This window comes from Tenrec ecaudatus, chromosome 4 (genome assembly GCF_050624435.1).
Source record: "Tenrec ecaudatus isolate mTenEca1 chromosome 4, mTenEca1.hap1, whole genome shotgun sequence".
NCBI classification, from domain to species: Eukaryota; Metazoa; Chordata; class Mammalia; order Afrosoricida; family Tenrecidae; genus Tenrec; species Tenrec ecaudatus.
The window spans coordinates 19,824,721-19,849,774 of NC_134533.1; the positions used below are offsets into that span (position 1 = coordinate 19,824,721).

A 25,054-nucleotide genomic window follows, 5' to 3' on the forward strand; every position below is an offset into this window, starting at 1 on the left:
AAGGGAGGAGAAAAATGAGAAGTCGATACCAAGGGCTCAAGTAGAAAGAAAATTGTTTTGAGAATGATGATGGCAACAAATGTAAAAATCTCCTTGACACCAGGGATGGATGTGTGGACGGTGATAAGAGTTTAATGAGCCTCTGATAATGTGATTTTAAAAACAAATAAAGAAGAAAAATTTTTAATTAAATATATATATTTTAAAAACCTGAAATTCATTCATTCAAATTTTCAAATTTGTATTTCTTGCTAACCTGTGTGAAAACTCAAAACAAAATTGATACTAAAACAGTTTGAAAGTCATAAAACCTAATATTAAGCCAGCACCTTTAGGGATAAACATAATAATGAATGTTTTATTTGGAATAAATTACTTTCAATAAGTAAAAATTTAGTCTACCTTTATTTATGTATGTTTCCATCCCTCACTATACAGTAAGATGCATACCATTTTAATGAGAGACAATCTGGGGTTTTATCACATTTAATTTTCTAAAAATATTTTCTGATTTAGAATGGCAGAATAAGAATAGTGATAATAAAATATCACAAATATGGAATTTCTCCTACAAACATATATTTATTCACAGCAAAGTACATGATAACTCAAAAGCAGTACTAAGCACCTTTGAGTTAATTTTCTCGAGAGATAATGAGAGATCACTGAATGTGAGATAGTTCTTGTTAGACTCTAACCAGTTAGAGTTAACAGAGGATTCAGGATTAACATGTGCCACCTGGTAGGAAAAAAATCAGAAACATTTTGAAATAAGGCACATAACAAAAAATGACAGATAAAAATTACATTTCTTGATCTGGTTCTTTTTAATGAAATAGCTTGTACATTTTCTGTACATTGGAGTAGGTATTTTCTTGAGCTTTATCTTATGAAGTCATAACTTTAATTAGGACTTCTTATTGTTAGCTCTCCATTTTAACATGGATAATGTATAAAGATATTTCAGTATTTTGCATTTAACTATTCAGAAGAATCGTTTAAAAAAGCATGTGTAGCAGAAAAGTGAGTGAAGGGAGACATTGGTCAGTATAAGACATGAAAAACAATAATTTACAAATTATCAAGTGCTCATGAGGGATGTAGGGTGGGGGAGACGGAAAAATGAAGAGCAGATACTAAGGGCTCCTGTAGAAAGAAAATGTGTGCTTGATATAATTTATGCATGGACTGTTATAAGAGTTGTTTGATGCCCCAATAAAATGATTTTTAAAAATAATAAATGATTTAAAACTAATAATAGAAAAAATAAATAACATGTGTCCAATATTCTGTCAGGTCCTATAGGGAACCACTATGTATTATGAAAAATCGTTTCTTTGTCAAATGAAATTTTGGAGTCAGGAGGAGTTAAGACATGGCCATTAATTCTCCTAAAAGCAATAATAAATGTCAGTGGGTGATACAATTTAGAATAACACATGAAATCTCACTGATAATTAAGATAATCTCTGAAAATGCACAGAAGTCATTGAATTGATGAGTAAAAGAATTTTATATTTACTTACCTTTGATTGTTTAGCTTGATGATGCTGTGTCCTGGAGATGCTCCATTCATGAAGGTGAACATAATTACACACGGTATCAAAGTCTTAAATATATTTTAGGTTAACTCTTTGCAATTTCTCATGGATTCTCACAACAATTCTGTAAGGTAGATATATAGGTCCATATTTTAGAAATATCAAAATAACTTTGAATAATTCAATATTTTCTTAAGTCACCTAAACCCATAATAATACAAATCTAGTCAAACCATGACTAGAAAAAAAACTTGAACAGGGATTTGAAATTCAAGTATGCACATGAATTATGAAAACAAAAATGAGAATATTACTACTTAATCTGAGAAAAATAATTGAGGAATGAATGAGAAAAGGCTATGGTAAGCACTTGACCTACATAACAATAACTCAGCTAAAACCAGTTCATTTTCTTTTCCCAGAAATTGCTGTTAATTCCCTTTCCTCTTTAGTTTTGAATTATTCATGGAGTTGTCAATAAGTGTAAAATTTATTGCCCGAATCACTGTATGTCTTGTCACAGATATAACTACAAAAATATACATGCTCATGTGGTTTCTACTTAAAATGAGTATTTTATACCCTTTATTTTTGGGAAAATGATCTAATAATTATATTTAATAGCAATGTATATCTCTCCAATTCTGTTTTCTATGTACTTGAACTCAGATATATTATTGAAAATGATCATTTAAAAACTGATGGCAAGTATTATGGCACTTAATGAAAAATAAACTAGGTAGAATTTCTGGAATATTATCATTAATACATGGTAAATTAAATGCATTGAAGCAATGCCTAATCAAATAATGTCTGTTTTATTTTGATAAATAGATATAGCTGAAATGCAGAAATACAATTCCAGCTAAATTATAGACACACAAAGAGAAAGAACAGTTGCTATTCAAGGAAAAGAAGATACACATTGTATTTACAAAATGCATTATGAAGAATTGAGGTTTTATTGGAAAATATAATTTAAAGCTTAGTATTGAGAAATCTACCAGGAAACAAAGAGGCATGTAAATATTTCTGTCTCAGGATGCTGAGAAAAACGCATTCACTGTAACACACCCACAAACAGACAAACTAATAAAAATGCAAAATCAAGAGCCCATCACATGCATTCAAATGCAAAATTTCCATTAATATTAATCATGTCGAGTGGTTCATGAGTAGAGAATGCTGGTGATAAGTAGTACCTTTTGAACTGAAAATTCTGTTGGAATTTTTTGGGATTAGAAAATTCATGTGCTCCTTTTACATACCTATCTACTCTATAAGACTGGAGAAAGATAAAATAGTTAATTTGCACATTTCCACAGATGAAACGCTCCCCCCAAACAACAATAACAAAACACCTGATGTAAATATCATTACATTGGTGGAATTTTCTTTTGGGATTCTCTGATATTCCTAATCTACAAATGTTTCTTTTTATGATGTTTCCCTTTGTTTATGTGATTACCTTGATGAGGAGTGGAATAATTATTCTCATAACCAGGTTAAAAGAGCTAGCCAGACTGCCATGCATTTTTTTCTCTTTGTAGTTTTTTCCTTCCTGGAAATGTGTTATGTGCCCATCAATGTCCCTTATGAATTCTCATGAACCTTTGGTCTCAGGAAGTAAACATTTGTTTGTGTGACTGTGCTACACAAATGTACTTTCTCTTTACACTTGGAGGCACAGTGTTTGCTCCTGATGGTCATAGGCTTTGACCTCTCTGTGGTTTGTAACCCTTTGCATTATCATGAAGTACAGGATCTATGTCCAACTGGTGCCTAAACCCTGGGTCACTGGAATCCCAATGCTGATAGGGCAGACATATATCAGGTTTTCACCCTTCAATTTTGTGCATCTAAACAAATTAACCATTTCTTCTTTGACATTCTCCCATATTCAAGTTGGCCTTTGGGGACACCTTTGTGAATGAGATGCTGGTCTATATTGTCTTTGTGATGTTTATCACTGGTTCATTTCTGTTGATACTTGGGTCCTACAGTAGAATCATTTCCACCATCCAGAAGTTGCCATCAGCTGAAGTAGATCTGACGTATTCTCTACCTGTTCATCTTATTTTATGGTGTGGGTTTATGCTTTCAATCAAGAATCATTATGTATTTTCCACCCAGATTCATTCTTCTAGAAAAGACAGATTTCTCTCCCTTTTCTATACCATTGTGATTCATGGTTAAACCTCATCATATACACTTTGAGCAACAAAGATGTCCTGGTGGCACTTTTTTTATGCACCAAGTTGTTATTATTGTTGCTGCTCACTATATTAAATCAGTGTGTGACTCATGATGACACTGTGTTACAGACTAGAATCATGATCATAATATTCCTTGGTACTAATATTTATGGAAACAGATACCAAGGGTCCTTCTTCCATGGAGTCACTGGATGAGTTCAATACTCCAACCTTTCCATTAGCAGCTAATTGTAAATCGCACATGTTATTCAAATACTTTATAATATGTTTTCAAAGTATTTGAATGGCAAGTTTGGGCTTATGTATTGAGAAGAAAGCGCTTTTGTTAAGATAGGAAGTTTGCTAATTTGATCACTGTGGTATTATTAAGCTAAGGTGACAGGGAGGAGACATAAAACTATTCACTGCTGATAATAGAAATTCATGGTTTATCAAATATTTGATGTAAAAAGAGGCACCTGGATAATAATGTTTAAATATTGCAATGAGTGGAAATTGTGTAAACTTAAAATAGAATGAGGCAAAATTCAGTCAGTCAGTAATACATCAGGTCTGAGAGATACTGTATAATATCATGTCCATTAAATTGTAGAACAGATTACAAAAGAAGTCTCTGCATTCATATGGGATGTCCTAGATGCGATCAATTCTGTATTAGTGTGGATTACTCGAGTTTTCTATTTGAGGGTTAATTTTAAATGACAGAATATGAGATTTTAAAAAGGGAGGGAGCTATAACTCAGGTGCCATTAAAAACTTGAATGTATGTGCTTATATTAAAACAATCTAATGAGGATTATTAGAATCAGAGAATGAAAAAGAAAAATGAGAAAATAAAAACAAAAGGTAATTCAATTAAAGGTAGAAATTGAATAAAGCTTGAAGTTGCTAGGCTCTGCTAATCAACAAAACACTCAGATGTTGACATCCATCCTATTTTAAAAGCTAGTGATGAGAAGAAAAGTTTTCATCTGATTTTTACTGAAAGTGAGGGGTTGCTTTAGATTATTTACTTGTAAATTGCTTACTTGAATTAAAAATTATTGTGAATCGACTAGTGTCACTTTTTATATATGTTTGTCAGTATTATATTGGTCTTAATTATTTTACTTGATATAATTTCATAAAAAATCATTATACTGCTCAGTTATTTCATCTTCAAAACTGAAAGAGCTATGAATTTACTTATTTGTGTTCCTGTTTATATGCATTTTTGTATCCATGTAGGGACTTCAGGATGCAGGTCAAGCGGACAACTGAGGGGAAGAAGAGTAGTATGTATTAAAGCTATGCTAATTTGATGTAGAAAATAAACAATGAATACAACTTCATAACTATGGATCTTAACCTGGAAAATTATGTATAGAACATAACAGTAGATAATCTTCTTCTTCCTATGAAATGTATATATACAATTATATATCTGATGAGGTATATGGATTGTAGCCTTAAACAAGTATTACAATTTAATGTAAAGGAAACAAAAATCCTCTCAACTAGACCAGTAGATAAAATCATGATCAATGGAGACAAAATAGAAGTTGTCAAGTTTTTCCTCTTGCCTCAATTCGTAAGCAATGCTCATAGAAGCAACAGTCAAGAGATCAAACAGAGCATTAGATTGGGAAATCTGCTACACATGGTCTCTTTAAAGTCTTGAAAAGCAAGGATGTTTCTTTAAGGACTAAGGGTACCTGACCCAAGTCATGGCATTTTTGAGAGTGTAATTCTTGATGGGAGTAGAGAAGTCACATTGCCTCATAATTGCCTCATAATGCCTTTGAAAATTGGACATTGAGTTAAAAAGACCAAAGAAAAATCAGCATATTCAAATGATGGTGCTGGGGAAGAACGTTCAAACGACCATGGACCTCCAATAGAATACATGGAGCACGGCCAGACTGCTTCTTGGAAGCTATGATACCTAGTCTTCATCTCACATGCTTTGCACATGCCATCCAAGAGACCCATCCCTGGAAAAGAACCTCCTACTTGGCAAACTACGTTGGCAGAAAAAAAGAGGAAGACCCTTGAAGAGATAAATTGACAATACTGGCCAGCACGCATTTTGGTGTCTCAAATGTTACATTTGTTTCTGCTGACTACAAAAACAACACCAGGTTTTCCCTATCAGCTCAAGTTTTTTTGAGAAACAGGACTTATTCCATATACCAATCTTCCATCTGCTCATCCATATAAAATCAAGATATTTTAATGTAGCGTTAGATAACCAGAGATAGAGAAAGTGCATGCTGTCTTTATTTAGGATCGTGTGTGTTCTGCCAAATATTTAGGTCAAGGTATACTTCACACGGTGTTGTTAGATTGAAAGATGTATTTGAAATGTTCTAGTCTTGTTATAAGATGGCATCAGTTCTCCACCTATGTACAGAAAGTCTTAAAAGAAAAGTTAGAATTTTTCTTATGAAGAAGCTTGAAGTCAACTTAACCTCTGAAACATTTAGCATGAATTATCTATTGACTTGTAAATATGAAATCCTCCCCACCCTGCCCCCCCTCCCTCTCTCATTGCAATGGAAGTGATTTAAATTCACAGCAACTCCATAGAACAGGGTAGAACTTCCCCAATTGGTTCCTGAGACTAACTCTTTATAGGAGTATCACGTCTCCTCTTTCTCCCAAGGAGAAACTAGTTTTGAACTGGTAACTTTTCAGGTAGCAGCCCAAAGTATTCCCGTAACAGCAGCAGGCCTCCTGCTGGGATCCTTCTCAATCTAAGAAATAAAATATCTGTACCACTAGATCCACGCAGAGGCTGCAGTCTGAAAGTGTTCTATGTAAAGTGAGTTATTTAGGGGAAATAAGTGAACAGGACAAATCAGAGAGTGCCAATGAGAGTTGCTTAATTAGAAACAGTATTGTGTCATGTGGAAGAGATCCCCATAGGAATTATTTTTAATAAATAGCACTCGGGTTAAAAATGAGCTGATTGTTTTAAAGGTGATAGAATATCTTTGATGCAGCAATATATTTACACCAAAGTAATTTAAATACTTAAATTTTTCATAATTGGAGAAGAAACAGTAGTATCTGAAATACAGCAAACTAAAATTTGATGCCAATGGGTGGATTATAATTCAAGAAACTATGAAGAAATGAGCAGAGCTGCCGCTCTGAGTTTCTAAGACGAAATAGATTTTCAGAAGCACCCTGTGTCTCTCATGAAGATCACCTGGCAGCTTCGAACCTCTGATATTTTCATGAACAGCTGAGTGTTTTAAGCACTATGTCACCTGAGAGCCTGCTTTTCCAAATAAGAAAGGTAAATATGACCTTTTTAATGTTAATATTAAAAATCAGTTCGATATTATTAAAATGGGTATTTATTCTTGAGTAACATGCACTGCATAATTAAAGTTGCAAATCTAGAGGTTTGACTGTTTTAAATGTAATTTATCCTAAATGATGATTTTAAAGAGTGACATTAAATTCTTTGGAATGACTGAAAATTTTAAAACTGCTGTTTTTAAAACAACATTATGTTGTGACACAGAACAGAGAAAACCCATTAAAAATTTAAAGTCACATTTTTTCAAATTATTTCTGTGGTTTTTTTCTCCTAACTGGCATACAAAATACAAATGTAACTAGGGTTCGGATACATTGATGTTGAAAAAGAAATGCGTCCTTGGCAAAAATCCTCACAACTGGACCAATGAGCCACATCACAATAGAAAGAGAACATACAGACATTTTCAAAGATTTCATTTTAATGAGAGTCATACTCAACCCACCCAGAAGAAATCGAGTAACATATTGTTTTGGGTAAATCTGTTGCCATAGTTTTCTTTAAATTATGAAAAAGTAAAGATATCACTTACTTAAGACTGAAATGCCTGCGCCCAAGCCATGATTGTGTTTTCAGTTATCTTGTCAGCATGTGAAAGCTCAACAAGGAGATAAGAAGACAAAAGATGAACAGATGCCTTTGAATTATGTTGGCAAAGAATATTGAATATGCCATGAACTTCCAGAAAAACCGAATAAGTCTTGCATAAAAATATAATGGGCTTGGGAAGGGGGGATGGTGAGACTGTGTCTTACATATGTTGAAAATGTCTTCTGGAGAGACCAGTCCTTGGAGAAGAACATCATGATGGTTACAGTAGTAAAGATGAGAGACAAGACAGATTGGCATCCATAGTGGCTGAAAAATTGGGCTGAAATGTAGCAATGATTTTGAGGATGCCACAGGACCAGGTGATGTTATTTGGGTATTCATGGGTTTGCTTTGAGATAAGTTGATTCAACTGTAACTAACAAGAATATTTTTCCCCAAAATGCTGTCATTTAAAGTAATCTACAAATATTTTACTGTTGTTTACAATTGTAAGTACTAATTATTTTTCCATTTTAAGAGTGGTCCCTTTGTTTAAATAATGTCTATACCTTTATTTTACCTCAGAATTAAATTTGAGTATATAATTGATATACTTCTTAATAAGTGGGAAAAGAAAATTCATACAAAGGCTGTCAAACTATTTATAATTCTGAGTCCTGAGCAGTGAGTACAATACATATAACAGTCCACAGAGTAAAGTTAATGATAAAAACACAAATAATGAAAACATATCTAAAGAAATCACAACATGAATGTTGATGTGTTTTTTTATTTTTTTGTTTGTAAGAATTTAATGATTGCTTTCACAATCTCATTTCATTTCCACAATAATCCAGTGATAATAAAGTAGAGAGATAGTGTTGTTCATGTTGTATAAAATATGGATTAAATTTCTAAATAACAATTTAATTTTTTTCAATAACTGGATGATAATAATTAACTCTTGATAATGATGACTATAGTGATAATAGATGATTATAATGAATCTTTTATAAATGATAGACCTTTTTCAAGTTGTTTTACTTTTATTGAATGATTTAATTTACATAAGAAAACTAAATTATAAAAAAAGAAAGAAAAAGTGTGATTTAGTTGTTGCCCATTTTCCAGATGAACAAAATGTGACATTTAGGAAGAGTAATTAACTTACATAATGTCAGCACAATGCAGGGTTCTGTTGGAGTTTATATTCAATTTCAGTGTAATAAGCGTATACTATTTTTAACCCTGTATTTAGTAACATGGTGATTAAGCATTAAGTTTATAACCAAACGGTCAGATGTCTTAATGCTCACTAGCTGTCCATAGGAGAAAGATGTTGTAGTCTACTTTGGAAATATTTACAGCGTGGAAAACATATAGGACAATCCCTCTATGGCCTATAACACAAAAAATCAAACAGACAGAACACAATTCACTGCCATCCAGTCAATTCTGACTCATATCAACCCAACAGGACAGGATAGACCTGTCCCTGTGGGTTTGCAAGACTATAGCTCTTTTCTGGTATAGAAGGTCCCATCTTTCTCCTACAGTGTAATTGATGGTTTCAAACTGTTGACCTTGCCATTAGCAGCCCAATGCATAACCCACCAGGTCAACTTCACTACGTTCTCTAGAGATATTATTATAGAAAATTGAGTCCCCAGTACTGGTTCTGCTGTTGTTTTGAAACCACAGCCCCTAATATGGATCTGCTTGCAGTGAGGTGAAAACCCTTTAGTTTAGAGAGGTGATAAGAAAGGTTAGACTAAAGGCATTTGGGATGCAAAATTTAAGGAACTACTCGCTCTCAGGGTTGTCCAAGTGAAAGGATGGCATTTCCTCCTTAAATTTTGTACCTTAGAAACTGACTGACTAGTCTTTTCCCCTGTTCTGATAACAAAGGAACTCAAAAGCACTATATCAAATTCCTGTTTTAAGCATCAGTCTGTTAAACCCCAGGGCTAAATGCTTATAGAACATACTATCATCACCATAACTATAATTAAAAAATCTCAGCAAAAATTAATAAATAGGAAAGTGATAAAGTAATAATACATTTTACTATGATCATTGTATTCAAGTTTCACAAACAAAGAAGTTAACCTTAAAAGAGCAACAATGCCAACACACACAAATTGAAATAACTACTTACTATCAATCAGATAATAGATTGTAGAGGTCAAAGTACTCCAGTGAGTGTTTTTTTAAAGTACTGACCTTCAGTACAGACACTAAACCTATGTAGAATAGGTTGAATTGCATGCAGTATTTCAGTCTCAATATCCTTATATGTAAAGGGAAAACAGCAGGTGTCCAAGGTGTTGTTCTTTGAGGAATTGCAAAATAATGGAGGGTGTATCCTTCATAGAAAGTAAAACATAACAAGTGACATTTTTCTTCTTCCTGTCCCATACACATACACACAGGTAACAAATGCCATCCATTCTGCCCCTGGTTTCTCAGGGAGCCTACATTTATTACTGGATTCTGAATCATTGCTACTAAGTCAAACAGTTTATCTCCCAAAATAAAATAAAATATTCTCTTTCAAAATCTCGTGAGAAGTATTTAATATAAAAAGCAACTATAAATTTAAAATAATCCACTGATATGAGAATGAAGCATTGAAATAAAATATTTTAAAACCACAATAACATCAAATTAATTCTGACTCATAGCAATCTAGAGAGATAACCAATTGAAAGTGTATTTAGAAGACAGTTTATGACATATTGCTTGAAAAGCTTTACTGAGCAAATGCATAGCAAAGATCATTAGGACTAAGGCATTGTTAGGGCTATTGAGTAGGTTCTGGCTCATAGCAAATGTGTACACAATAGAAAGAAGCTTGGCCTGGTCCTGTACCATCCTCACAATAGTTCCTACATTTGAGCCCATCCATGTAGCCATTCAGGCAACCCATCTTGTCTAAGTCTTTTTCGTTTTTCCTACCCTATATTTACCAAGCATTATGTCCTTTAGGATTAAAAACATGTAAATTAATTTAAAGGGGGATAAGATGACAAAGAAGAGGGCCCACGTGTAGCAGTCAATATTTCCATCCAGTTCCAGCACAGTCCTAAGAAAGGGACAGCTTGATTCCCATTGGGATGTGCTCCAAGTGGACAGTGAAAGGAGCTTACAACGAATTTGTGGGGATGGTAAACTGAGACTGAATAGGCGGTTTTGAGACAAACAAGGACATTATCGTTCTTAAAGTTCAAAAAATGGTAGTGATGATGAAATCCAGGAAAGAAAGGGAAACACAGATGAAAATTTATGTTTTTCAGGATGAATCATCAAGATAAACCACCAGAAGAAAATCTAACTAGATCGGTGGAATTTGTTCTCTTGGGTTTTGCCGATACGCCCCATCTACGGTGGTTTCTCTTTGGGTTGTTTTTAAGCATCTACATCATTATCCTGATGAGCAATGGCACCATCTTTCTATTAACCAAACTGGATCCTGCTCTCCAGAGCCCAATGTATTTTTTCCTTGCAAATTTTTCTTTCCTGGAAATGTGCTATGTTTCCGTAACTCTGCCCAGAATGCTGATGGATCTGGGGACCCAGAGAAGGAGAATTCCCTTAGTTGCCTGTGCTGCACAGATGTGTCTTGTCCTTATGTTTGGAGGCACAGAGTGTTTACTTTTGTCAGTGATGGCCTATGACCGCTATGTGGCCATTTGTCACCCCCTGCACTACCCTCTCATCATGAACCACAGGCTGTGTATCCAGCTGGTGACTGGCTCCTGGATGGCTTCAATCCCAGTTATGATAGGACAGACATACCAAATTTTCTCTCTGCCTTTCTGTGGCTCTAAGGAAATCAACCACTTCTTCTGTGACATCCCCCCAGTACTCAAGCTGGCTTGCGTGGACACCTTTGTCAATGAGATATTTCAATACATAGTAGCCGTGTTATTTGGAATAGTTCCATTTCTGTTGATCCTTGGCTCCTACAGTAAAATCATCTCCACCATTCTGAAGTTGCCATCTGCTGCAAGTAGTTCCAAAGCCTTCTCCACCTGCTCTTCTCATGTCATGGTGGTGGTTTTATTCTTTGGATCAACTATTATTACCTACTTAAGACCCAAGAGCAGTCACTCAGAGGAAACAGGCAAAGTTCTTTCCCTTTTCTATACTATTCTCACACCAATGTTTAACCCCATATTATATAGTCTAAGAAATAAGGATGTCATAATGGCCCTGAGAAAATTGTTATGCAAATAAATTTCAACAGATGGATATTTGTAAGTATATACGTGTATCAGACAATAGCAAGTCATTCTATTAGTAATTCTATGATTTTATGACCTCCCACAATAGCAGCTTTTCAGGGCAATTTAGTCAGTTATGATAAATAATCTGCAAAAGAACTCATTGAAAGTCATGTCATTATTCCCATGATTGGTCATACAATTATATGACACCTACACTTAAAACCAGGTGGGAAAGATGCATTATTTCAAACTGTGTGCACATTTTGGCCTCACAGAATTATCCAAAGGAACCATTCCTTTGGGAAAGCATAGGACCTTTCCGTGATGACTAATTTAATAATTTATGATGATAAACCAATGCCATTTGAATATTAGGCATACTTTTTATGCATGACAGATTAGAGTTTCTTCTATAATATTGTCATATGTTGTTGAGAAAGGATATATTATTAATAAATATTTTCATAAAGCAAGCTAATAGTGAGTATATGGAGGACCTTTCATTTTCCTTTGTTTTGCATTTTTTTGTTTTCTAGAGATAGAGGCTGGGTGAACAAATTATGAGAAAAGTAATTCATTTAAAAATAAAAATATAGGGTTCCCTCTCAGTTTGAATTGACTCAATAACACCTAACAACAAGAAAATAACAACTAAAACAGTAGAATGAATATTTTTGTAAACAGCACACACACACAGCACATACATTGAATATAATGAAGGGGAATATTTCACCAAATGTTAATTATATAATATTTAAGATATAATGTTTTATTTTATTACTTTAATGTTTCCAAATATTTGGTGCTATTACACTGAACCTGTGTTATTCATGTAATCAAGAATAGGAAACAATAAATCAGTACTCATGTGAATAATGCAGGTGTTAGTAATACTTGCTTATGCTGTGTCTGCCTTTATATTGCTTTTAATACCTATTGCTTTTCAGGATTTTAAGCTTGTATTGAAAATTTTCATAGATGAAGAGAAACAAAATCCAAAAAATCATATCTATCACTATGACATATGGTTTTAAAAGCTTGAGCTAAGGATTTCATCTGCTTTGAAGAGTTTGATCCATTAGTAAAAGAAGAAGGTTATAGCCACATCTACATGTATAAACGTTGCTTCTAGTGGGGAAGGAATTACCCCTTTCAGAACAAGAAAGAGCAGGTGGAGCATTTGTGATAAAAACAACCCTACAAAATCAGAGAAAATACTGCTCTGTCCAAAAGCAAAGGAAACGAGGTATAACCACATTTCTCAGATAATGCGCATAACAAAAACTCTGAAAAATATAATAGAAATTATTAGAACTCAGAGAAGAATAGCACACATGTACATATAATAACAAAAAGATAACGTCCGGGAAATTTACAGGCAGGATTAGGGTGCCCCTTGAAGCTATTATTCGATGTGCAGTGGGGTCAGAGAGACACTGAGACGTCCTTTCATTCCCACTTTTCCACTGGGGATTGTGGAGCAATGAGAGAGATGAGAGACAACAAGCAAAGGGAAAATCATTTCAAAGTATTCAAAACTCTACCAGACAGGAGTTAGTCTAACTAATTTTTGCAGAAAAGGAAAAATGAGAAAATCAGAGCTTCCATTTTCAATTATCATTCTGTGTCGAGGAAGTGAGCCTGCCACAAGGGAAATGAATCATTGATAATGTTTCTCAGAATTGGTCTTATTCAACACTGCAATATTGCTAATGATCTAAATTAGCTCCCTTCATTTTCAGAGCCATAAACACAGAGATTTATGTGTACCCTATGGGGGCTTATTGGTGTTTGGGTATGGAACACATGTGCAGGCTGTGAGATGTTAGGCAGGTATGTGGTGTCAGGGAAATTTGGAAATCCATTTCAGTCTTTATTAGGCTGCAAGTTTGGCATATTGTTGTGAGGTGTTGAAGAGTCCATTCTAACTTACAGGACCCAATGGGCAGCTGAATGAGAAAAAAGAAAGAAAGAAAACTTCAATATATCCTTATAGTCATGGAACTGAACTTAAAAATATATGTGAAGTATAAAGGTAAAATATTTTACACTTCCTCTTAGGAAAGCATCCTCTTACATATAGACATAAAACTATATCAATACATGTTATATGCTTCAGAGATCAATATGCTATTCTTATGCAGAAAAAAACAAGTTACCTTAGTGATTGCATAAAAACCTGTAGGGAGAGCAGTAGAATAGGAGGGTCCAAGGGCGTTGGGTACCATGGTGGGTTGGTGGTGGTAAAGGGTATAGGATGTCACAGAGTCCAGGTGGAAAAAGAATGTTTGGAATGGATTGTGTTAGCAATTTTACATTTTACTTCACTTGATGAAATATAGAATGATACAATGTAAATATTAAATCAAAACAATACAATATCTAAAATAAATCTTTTTTCACTAATAAAGAATTATTGTAGAGCATATATATAGAAACTGAATTGGATAAAACAGAGGAAGGTTTGTAGTTAAAGCATGAAACAAGAAGAAAAATTAGACTATAAATGATGAAAAGAAATAATTTCTGGAAAAATTATTCCAAAAAATCAATAAACCTAACAAACCAAAGTGTTTATATATATAAATGTATATACACACACACACATATATATACATATATATTCACATTTTATATATCTGGTATCTTGACAGTTAAGCAAATATCTAGAGAAAGATTATAGATATATGTGTGTGCATGTCTGTGTGTTGCATGTACATATGTATATATACTAGCCTGCATACACACTAACATATTTTTCAAAAGTCATATTTGGCAATTTTCAAACAGTGAATTATATTGATGATGGTTAAAGATTGCCCTTGAGAATCATTGGTCTATAAAACCAACACTCTTAAAAACAAGAATCTGTTATTTCGGCAACAGTACAATCCATTTATTTCGTTTCATATTGCAAATACATATGATCATAAGAAAATGTTCATATCCTAAATATGTGTACAGAAAAAGACACAAGAGGGAAAAAGGCACAAGGTAATTACTGTCCTTTTCTCTCTCTCTTTTAAATTTTTTCATGAATTGGGTGAAGTTCGACATAGTAAGTCATCAACTCTGCATTCGGAAATTCTTGTTGTGAAGTGCCTCAGTGTCTACTCTGACTCACAATGACACTAACTGCAACAAAAGAAAACCGTGCCCGGCCTGCTTTAGCCTCGCAATCATTACATGTGAATCTACTGCCACAACTATGTTGACAATGTTCTCATTATTCATGAGATTTTTAGTATCTAGCAAATTTGGACGCCATATAAAACATCACTTGTCCCACTTGCTCTTTGTGCTCCTGATTTCCATCCTTCCTTCTTCCTCACACTTCTGAACACGGTTCTTCAGAAAATGCTGCTTCTTTGATCTTGAGCAAATGGTTATTCCAAGGTGTGTGTGACCCACTCATGTTATTGTTCCACTTATAGATCTCCCTAATATTTGGCTATAAATTTAACTATAGGAGTTAATTTGGCTCCAGGCTTGCAGAGTGATTAAGGGTTATATTCGACAATTACGTGGTGATTTAATTTGGCAGGTACTAAGGTGATCTAGTACTTATGTAAGGATGTAAAAGAAGGCTTGGCAGCACATTGGGTGAAATATTCATCTATCAGCTGAATGGTTGGTGGTTCAGACACAGCAATCACACCATAAGAGAGCGATTCGGCAGTCTGCTCCAATAATGATTAAAGCCTCAGCATCACTACAGAAAAGTTCCACTCTATTTCATAGGGTTGATATTAGCTCCAGCCTTGGGGCTCCTCCACAGGATTGTCCTGGGTTGGCAGTTCCCTTGTGGGAATGATCTGGACCTGTGGCTCTTCGACCAGGCCACTCATGATTCTCCTGCTTCCCCACTCGGTGCATTTGACCCTGGACTTCCCCCAGGATTCATCTGGGTCCTGCAAACCCACTGCAGGCCAAAGCTAGATCCCTACCCCACCTCCACTGGGTCATTCTCGGAACCCATGACTCCTTTGAAGGCCTGAACAAATTCCATTCCCCTCCTAACACTCTCTCTCTCTCTCTCTCTCTCTCTCTCTCTCTCTCTCTCTCTCTCTCTCTCTCTCTCTCTCTCTCTCTCTCTCTCTCTCTCTCTCCTGATAGTCCTCTACCCTACCAAACCTCCACAGGAACATCCCAACCCCTTAAATTCCACGTGGTGTGACCCAACACTTAACAGAACTGCTAGCAGGCTGCCCTGGACATACATGCACATTGTGAGCCATCCCTGGGTCAGTGCCAGCCTCAGTTTCCTCCCCCACTACCCCGCTCCCTCCCTCTGAAGCTCACCACAAAACCACTGCTCCTCCTCACCCAAATGGCCTAAAAAGTGGCACACATGTGGTCCACATAGCTGGCCATTGTCCCCTGAGAGAGCCATGCAAACTACCTTCCAAATAGTGGAATTCCAGGAGGCTAGAGTGAGAGGAATGTCCCAGCAGAATAGAGTGGTAGCTGGTCTCCAGCAAAATTGGATAAAGACAGCTTGAGGAAGTATCCCTAAAAGCCTCCCAAAAAGAAACTCAGGGCTCTTTGACAATGCAGAAAATGATGTTAAACTCCTCCAAAATAACACTCTGAGAGCAATGTGACACAACAACTTCAAAGATAATGCAGGAGAAATAAAACACAACGTCAGAGGACATTCTGAACCTAACAACATGCATGGAAGAAGCAGGAGTTGATCTATCCCAGAAGGAAATCATCAGATTGCTAATTAGTTTTATACAGGATATGAGGGAATCAATACAAGAAAATGGTGATACCATAGAGGAGATAAAGGCCACGCAACAAAGTGAAGTACAAGAGTTAGGGATGTGGTAACAAAAGCATATTATAAGTTAACAGAGCTCACAATCAGGAAAGAATAAGTAGAGAATACTACAAGTGACCTTGAGGATAACAAGGCAGCCTTCAACAAATGGGAAAGAGAGTCAAAGAAGATATTGAGAAAGATTGAAGAAAACCTGAGAACAATGTCTCATGCTATGAATAGGCGCAGCATTACAATTATTGGATTACCAGAACAAGACACATCGAAGTCAATGACAAAAATAGTGAGGGGATTCTTAGAGGAAAACTCCCCCAGCTAATGAATGAGATTCAGGTAGGCATTCAGGAAGCAGAGAAAATACCAGCTAGACTGAATCCCATGAAGAATTTGTCAAGGGATATAATAGTCCAACTATCTAACTTTGAGGGAAAGAATAAAATAATAAGAGAAATTAGGGGGAAAAAGAGAGTCACATAAATGTATCCAAATATGAATATGCTGACACTTATCAATAGACAGACTAAAGAAGAGGAAAGAATGGAGTAATATCTTTTGAAAGTTGAAAGAAAACAATACAAACCTAAGAATCTTCTACCCACCAAATTATCTATTAAGATAGACTGAAATGTAGGATTCTTCTCTTAAAATGAAAAACTGAAAGAATATGTTAAAAGAAACCCACCTCTACAAAAAAAAATCCTTGCTGACCAAGTGTAGTCAGAATAACATTCAAAGAGCACAAGGAAAATTACAAAAAACTGCCATAGGAAACCTAAACTGACCTCCCTGCGTGAAATAATACCCTATGCTGAAGGATTGGAAGACAATATACTAAAGATGTCAGTCCTACCCAAGGTACTGTATACATACCATATATACCGGAGTATAAGCCGACGCTGATATCAGCCAAGACACTTAATTTTACCACAAAAACTGCATAAAAATGTGCTGAAAAACTCAACTTACACATGAGTATATATGGTAAGTTTAATGCTATCCCAATACAAATACCAATATCTTTCTTCAAAGAATGACCAACTTCACATGAATAGGGAAGCATCTCAGAACCTGCAGAGAACTCAAGAAGAAGGGGTAAATCAGAGGGCTTGCTTTACCTGACTTTAAAACCTATTATACAGCCACAGCGACAAAACAGCATGGTACTGATATCATGACAGATACTCTGACCAATGGGGGAAAAAAACCTGAAAACCCAGAAAAGAAATCACCACTATCCAGACAATTGATCTTTGAAAAACGCTCCAAAAAAATCAAATGGGAAGCAGATACCCTCTTCAACAAGTGGTTTCGGGGAAAAAACGATTATCTACCTGCAGAAAAATGAAGCAAGACCCTTATCTTACTCCATTCACAATAAAAAATCAAGGTGGATCAAAGACCGCAAGCTAAAACCCTAAATTATAAGGGTCATCAGTGAAAGAACTAGGTTAAAACTGGTAACTTAGGCACAGGGAATGCATAGGCTATGAGAAATAGAGAAGGACAGAAACACAGAGGAAGTTCAAATTGATATTTGGCATATACTGAAGATTAAAACAACAACAAAACAAACCCTTTGTACATCCAAAGACATTGCCCAGGGAGTAATAAGCAAACCCACAGACTGGAATGTATCTTTAGCAATGCCATAGCAGACAAAGGCCTTATATACAGTAAGAAAAAAAAAGATCACTGAGGAGGTGGGCAAAAGATTTGAACAGAAGTTTCACAAGGGTGGAAATTCAAATGGCCAATAAACATATCAGAAATTGGTTTTGATTATTAACCATAAGGGAAATGCTACTTAAAACAACTATGAGATACTACCTCATATCCTCAAAGATGGCCCAATTCAAAAAATCAGAAGGCAGCAAGGGTTTGAAGGGTTATGCTGAGAAAGGAACTTTCCTCCTCTGCTGGTGGACCTGTTGGTATGTGCAGTCATTATGGAAACATATTTGGCAATACCTAAAAAAATTGGAACTGAGCTACTGTATGCCCCAGCAATCCCCGTATTGTATATATACTCAGAAGAACTAAGAAGCAGACCACGACCAGACATCTGCACTAAAATATTCATTGTGGCACAGTTCACAATCACAAAGAATTGGAAACAACTTCTTTTCCATCAATGGACGAATGGACTTAAAAACACTGTTACATACATTCCATGGAGTACTACACACCCCTAAAAATCAGTGATGAATGCCTGAAACACATTTTCTCTTGAGAAGAGTTGGAGGAAATTATGTTAGTGAAGAATGACAGAAGCAAAATGTAAGCACAATGCGAGTCCACTGAGGTAAGTTTAAAAAGCACAAGGAGCATACGGGAGAAGCCACCAAATCTTCACCTTCCCTCCACTATTGCTTAGGACAGTGGTTCTCAACTTGTGGGATGCAACACCTTTGGGGGAGAAATGACACTTTCATAGGGGTTGCCATAAACCATCAGGAGACACCTATTTATGATGATCTTAGAAACCAATACATGACTCCTCAATCTGTCTCCAGGTGGGTCTGCCCACATGCAGATACGCCCACATAGGAATACCCAGGCTGAAGACAGTTATCCATGCTCCACCATGCTTCAAGACAAAATTTCATTTATTTGTAATTGAAAATAAATATTTCACAATATATAATTATATATTGTTTGTGTTTAATCACTAGTCTTTAATTATGTTCTATTTGTAACAATGAAAATGCATCCTGCATATCAGATATTTACATGATTATTCATAACAGTAGAAAAATTACAGTTATATAGGAGCAATGAAAATAATTTTATGGTTGGGATCACCACAACATGAGGAACTGTATTAAAGTGTTTTGGCATTAGGAGGTTGAAAACCTCTGGCTTAAGAGAAAATGGGTACATAAGCAATGGGATAAAGAAAGCTGATGGTGTCCGGCTAATAGAAGATATGGCATCTGGGGTCTTAAAGGCTTGAAGTAAAGCAAGCAGCCATATAACAAGAATGCAACATAGCCCACATGGACAAAGCACACCAGCCTGTGTGATCATGAGATGTGGATGGGATCAGGTATCAGGCATCAGAAAACTCAAAATAAACAATCATATCAATGAGAATGAGGGGGCTGAGTAGATACCCAAAGTGTATCTGTAGTCAGAGTAGAGATCCAAAGCCCATCTGTAGACAATTGGACATCACCTCACAGAAGTGTCACAAGAAAAGTTCGAGTAAGCCAGGGTGGAGTATAGCACCAGTGAAACACACAACCATCCTTTAATTCTTTAATGCTTTCTCTCCATTTATATGACTCCAATTCTACCTTAAATCAGACTATATGAGAGCATGCCACTGGTACAGATAAGAGCTCTGCTAGACACATGGAATCCAGGACAGAGAAACTTCTCATAAATAGTAATGGGAGTAGAGATACCAGTAGGGTAGAGGGGAGATGGGGGGAATGGGGAGAAAGGGGGACTGGTGTCAATGATCAACCTATAACACCCTCGTCAGGGGAGCAAACAACAGAAACATTGGCGAAGGGAGACAGCATATTGTGGAAGACATGAAAATAATAATTTGTAATTTATCAAGGGTTCCCAAGAGTCGGAGGGTGGGAGCGGGAGGGAGGGAAAGTAAAAAGAGGAGTTGATACCAGTGTTCAAGTAGAAGAAAAATATTTTGAAAATGATTATGGCTACATATTACAAATGTATTTGATACAATTGATATATGAATTGTTAGAAGACCTGTAAGGGCCCTCAATAAAATGATTTATAATTTTTTTTAGAAAAAGGTGGATCGCAGGAACAATTGAGTCAGTGGCAATGGGTTTTAAATGTTTGCTGAGTGGGTGTCAGGGACATATTTAAACGTAAAATTATTGGGCATTTATTGAGAGCTTAAATATTTGATTGTAGATGCATTCATTTACATTTTTTATAGTAATGTTACATGCTTTGGATATATCGTCAGGACAGAGCAAGGCTTGGAGAAGGAGATCATGTAGAGAGGCAGCAAAAAGAAAAGGCATCTATGAGAAGGGTTGGCATGGTGACTGCAATAGCGGGCTCACCATGGGAACAGTGGGGAGGATGGCACAGGACTAGGCAGCGTTTCCTTCTGTTGTGCATGAGGTTGTTTTGTGTTGGACATGACTCAATGGCACTTGATGGAAACAACAAGAACAATGCTTGAAAATTTCGGTGTTGTTTCACTCTTTGGCAGCCACTCAATATACCTTATGCTTTTTACTCCTTAAGTTGTTGTAAGATATAGTGTACTTTCCATTTGCGTATTTGTTGTTGATTGGGTAGGACATATTTTTATAAGAATATGAATTCACTCATTTATAAAGTATCTTCAGGTATCATTTGATCTGTTTTCTTTTGAATTAAGTACCTTTATTCTCAGATCATTAATATTCTAATTTATATTAGAGATATTGAAACTCTTTATCTTGAAACACTTTTCCAATTTATTAACTTCACTTTTAACTCCTTTGAGGTATTTTGATAAACGTTAATTTATTTCTATTTATTCTGAGGAAACAAACCAATATACTTACGATATATCACATTTAAAAGTATAGTCACATACTAGTGTGTGTACCGCCAAACCAGATTTTCCTTTTTTCAAGGCTATGTATTCAATATTTTTTAGATTCCACCTTATCACTTTCAAAGTACTTTCCATTAAATTTAATACATTTGTCAAATCTGTGATTCCATTCTTGGAAACAATTTTCAAACTCATTTGTTTGGACGGCTGACAGCAGCTCCCTCATTTCTTTCTTGCCTCAGCTACATTGTCAAATTGCTGTCTTTTCATGCCCCTCTTCTTTTGTAGAAAAAAAAAAAGGAGTCATATGGAATGAAGTCAGATGAGTATGGGGCTTGGGGCAAGAGGAGGAGGCCGGTTTATGCCAAAAGCAGGCCCACAGAGATGGCCACATGAACAGGTGCATTTCCATGGTGGCAAAATCAGCCTCCTGTCTGCCACAAATCAGGGTCTTTTTTGTCACACACTGTTATGCAATATTTTCAGAATTTCTCAATAGAAAACATGATTAACAGTCTGACTTGGTGGAATGAACTACAAATGGACTAGGAGTCAACATATTGGTCCATTATGGAAATAGGTTTATGTCCAGAAAATGTTTGCCATCAAGCAACAATTCACCTTTTGCGAAATGAGAAAACCACTCCTAAACTTGAGTTTTTTCCACAGCGCTGTCCTTGTAAGCTGTGTTCAACCTAACAACAGTTTCTGCAGCATTTTTCCCAAGCAGGAAATAAAATTTCTCAGCTGCATGCTACTCTCTTAAATCACACACACACACACACACACACACACACACACACACACACACACACACCAAGATTCAAGCAAAACTCTTTCAGGGAGAAATTCTCTGTGACCAGAGTGAATCATCTCTGGCAAAAACTGTGGTAGCACTAACTCAGAGCAAGTTGCTCAGTGCTCACCTCTTGGGAAAAAGCGCATGCTACAAATGCTCCACACAGCCAGCCTTTTATTCTGTTTTGAGGGGGTATGCTCATATAGTTTTCAACATTGTAAACTGCATCAGAACTTCCATTTCTGGCTAAGACTCAGTGAGTTCCTGTCATTGTACCTGATCCTTTACTCAAAGGGGTTTGGATAGACTTTTAAAGAGTATTTTGAATGCATCATGTAGATAACTGTGAAAGTAAAGATGTATGATGCAATTATTAAAATTATAATTCATGAAATCATAGAAAGAAAACCCACATAATGAATCACATTTGGATTACTTATAATATTTTACAATAACAAACAATGCTGAATATAGATGTATTGAAGAATTTCAGATGGGTTGCTTTATTAATTTTTGAACTAAAAAATCCTGGGTTCATATTGATTTTATTTATGATGAGGTCAGGTTATAGCATAAGACTGCTTTACTGGGTTTTCTTGACCGTATTTATGACAGAGGAGACCAATAGACTATTGCTCAGCTGCGCTGTAGATTGGGTTTGGTTCGCATATCATTAGATTAGTGATGGGGCGCAAACCATTTGAGTCCTTAAAGCCACGGCACAATTGCCATATTAGTCGGTAGTGTCCAATTCCTCCCCACTGGACTTGAGATACTTCTGACATTTCCAAGCACTGTGTAAAGTAGGCATGTTTTCCCAAGATGATGCCTATATTTAAATAAATTTAATTATCTGTGGTTTAAAATTTCATTCATTTTGAAAATTTTCACGTTATGCTGCTCTCTATTTACATTGTGTTTCCTTATTTGGTCCATTTGTCTATTAGCATTTTTCACCATCTATCACACTTAATAATGGTCTAATTATAAGAAAATGTAACACTTTCTCTGAAATTACATTCATAATTATCCCCACCATTTAAAAATTATATATATTGCTATACTTTTCATGTTTGCTTATTTTTAATGTGACAAAATGGATGTGTTGTTACACACTTGTGCTCTATATTCAAAGTTTTTAGTGGCATAGTGGGTTACACATTGGGCTACTAACTGTTAAATCAGTACGTTGGACTCTCCAGTCACTTCTTAGGAAAAAGATGAGGCTGTGGTATAGATTGAAAGCCTCAGAAACACACAGGGGCAAATGTACTCAGTCCTCCAGGGTCATTATACGTTGGAATTAACTCAAAAGCAGTTGTTTTTAAATTTGAGGAAAGTGTTTCTTGCTACAAAATTGTAGTAAGGACATGTCTTAAAAATATATATTGCTTATTTTTAGAAATGTTTTAACTACTATACCATACCACTCAAAGATTTTCCTGCTCTAGGATTACATATTAATAAAAATATGCATATTCTCCTCAAGGACTGTACCCGATATTTATTTTAAAGCATATGATCCACCTATTTTGTTTGCTGTCTTTAACCCATGCATTATTATCATTTGATTTTAGTTTTTCATTCATGTTTCCAAACATATCTATGTATGCACAATATAACCCTGTGAAAACTATGAGATTTAGAATTCCTGTAAACATAGTTACGTCTGAGATGTGTACCTACCTACTGTAGCTCAGTTTTGCCATACCTGACCCTCATGTGACACCATTCTCAACAGAAACTCATTGCTCACCTTTAATTTATGATATTATAATTCCTAATATCTTTCTTTCAATTAACATCAACCATCACTCTATCTTATTATAATATTAAGGAGTTTCCCTCTCCCACAGATTCATGGAGGAACAGATGATAGATAGATAGATAGATAGATAGATAGATAGATAGATAGATGATAGATGGGTAGATAGATAGATGATAAGTGGATAGATAAATCTATATATATCGAGAACATATAAAATGATTGAAACATGATAGATTAATGATCACGATATACTTTATACAATTGTATGTTAAAAGTGAAAACATAAGAGAGTAAGTACAAATATTTTGCTACATACTCCTAAAGAACTTTTTAAACATATCAAAATATGAAACAATTTTCTTGATATATTTACACTAACCCCCAAAATAGCAATTTAGGCACCCTGTGGGATTCTGAAATCATATTCCTTTCAAACAATCATTGAGTTTATGGGAAAATAAGAACTCAGAAGGATTAGTGTTATGGATGGAGGGTGAATGAGGTAATTTTCCCCAATGGAATTTTTGTAAGACATTGTGCTCCCATTGAATAATGAGTGAGTTCATTGTCATGAATAAGTATTTAGTTGGCACAATGTTCCTGGACTTTGTCTCACCAATGCCATTTGAAACACTTTCATGTAAAGCCCCCATATTTTCCTGTGTCCCGTGAGAAAAGTCTATCAGGAACGCCATTTTGGAATCCCCAAACATTATGATCATAATCATCTGACTAAAGTCAATGCTTTGAATTTAACCGGACTAGAAGTGCCCTTTGGCAACACAGTTTTCAACAGAACCTTCTTTATAGAGTGCCCTAAAGAGACTGAGACAATTGTTTCACTGATAGAACTTGCTAGCAGTCATTCTAGGATCCCAGAATAATGTTTATATACATCCGTGTTTCAGAACATATCTATGTATGCAAAATATAACCCTGTTAAAATTATGAGACTTTAGAATTCCTGTAAACATAGTTACATTTAGATGTGTACCTACTGTAACTCAGTTTTGCCATTCCTGGCCCTCATGTGACAACATTCTCAACATACATTTTTAATAAATGTAAATGGAAAACTAGAGCAATACTTTTATTTACATTTGTGTACATTGCCCAGTACTAAATATAAAGTTGAAGATAATTTTAAACTCTTACAAATCTCTATGTACTTGATAATAGGAAAAAACTTTTTTTCTATAGGAGGAATTTTAGATTGAAACCAATATACTTATAGTATAAATTGACAATCACATTTGGAATCTTGAAGGGAAAGTGTGCCATAAGAGTGAAATATGCTTGTCCTAGACTTTGCCTCCTATAAAACCTGGAATTATCTCAGA

The 25,054-nt window shown here is 35.3% G+C and overlaps 1 protein-coding gene across 1 annotated transcript; it reads left to right on the forward strand.

The window, feature by feature from the left end:
* The first annotated feature begins 10,895 nt into the window (after positions 1 to 10,895).
* LOC142446458 (olfactory receptor 10AG1-like) lies at positions 10,896 to 11,837 on the forward strand. Its single transcript, XM_075548207.1, has one exon. The coding sequence runs from the start codon at positions 10,896 to 10,898 to the stop codon at positions 11,835 to 11,837; it is 942 nt and encodes a 313-aa protein (XP_075404322.1).
* The last annotated feature ends 13,217 nt before the right edge of the window (positions 11,838 to 25,054 follow it).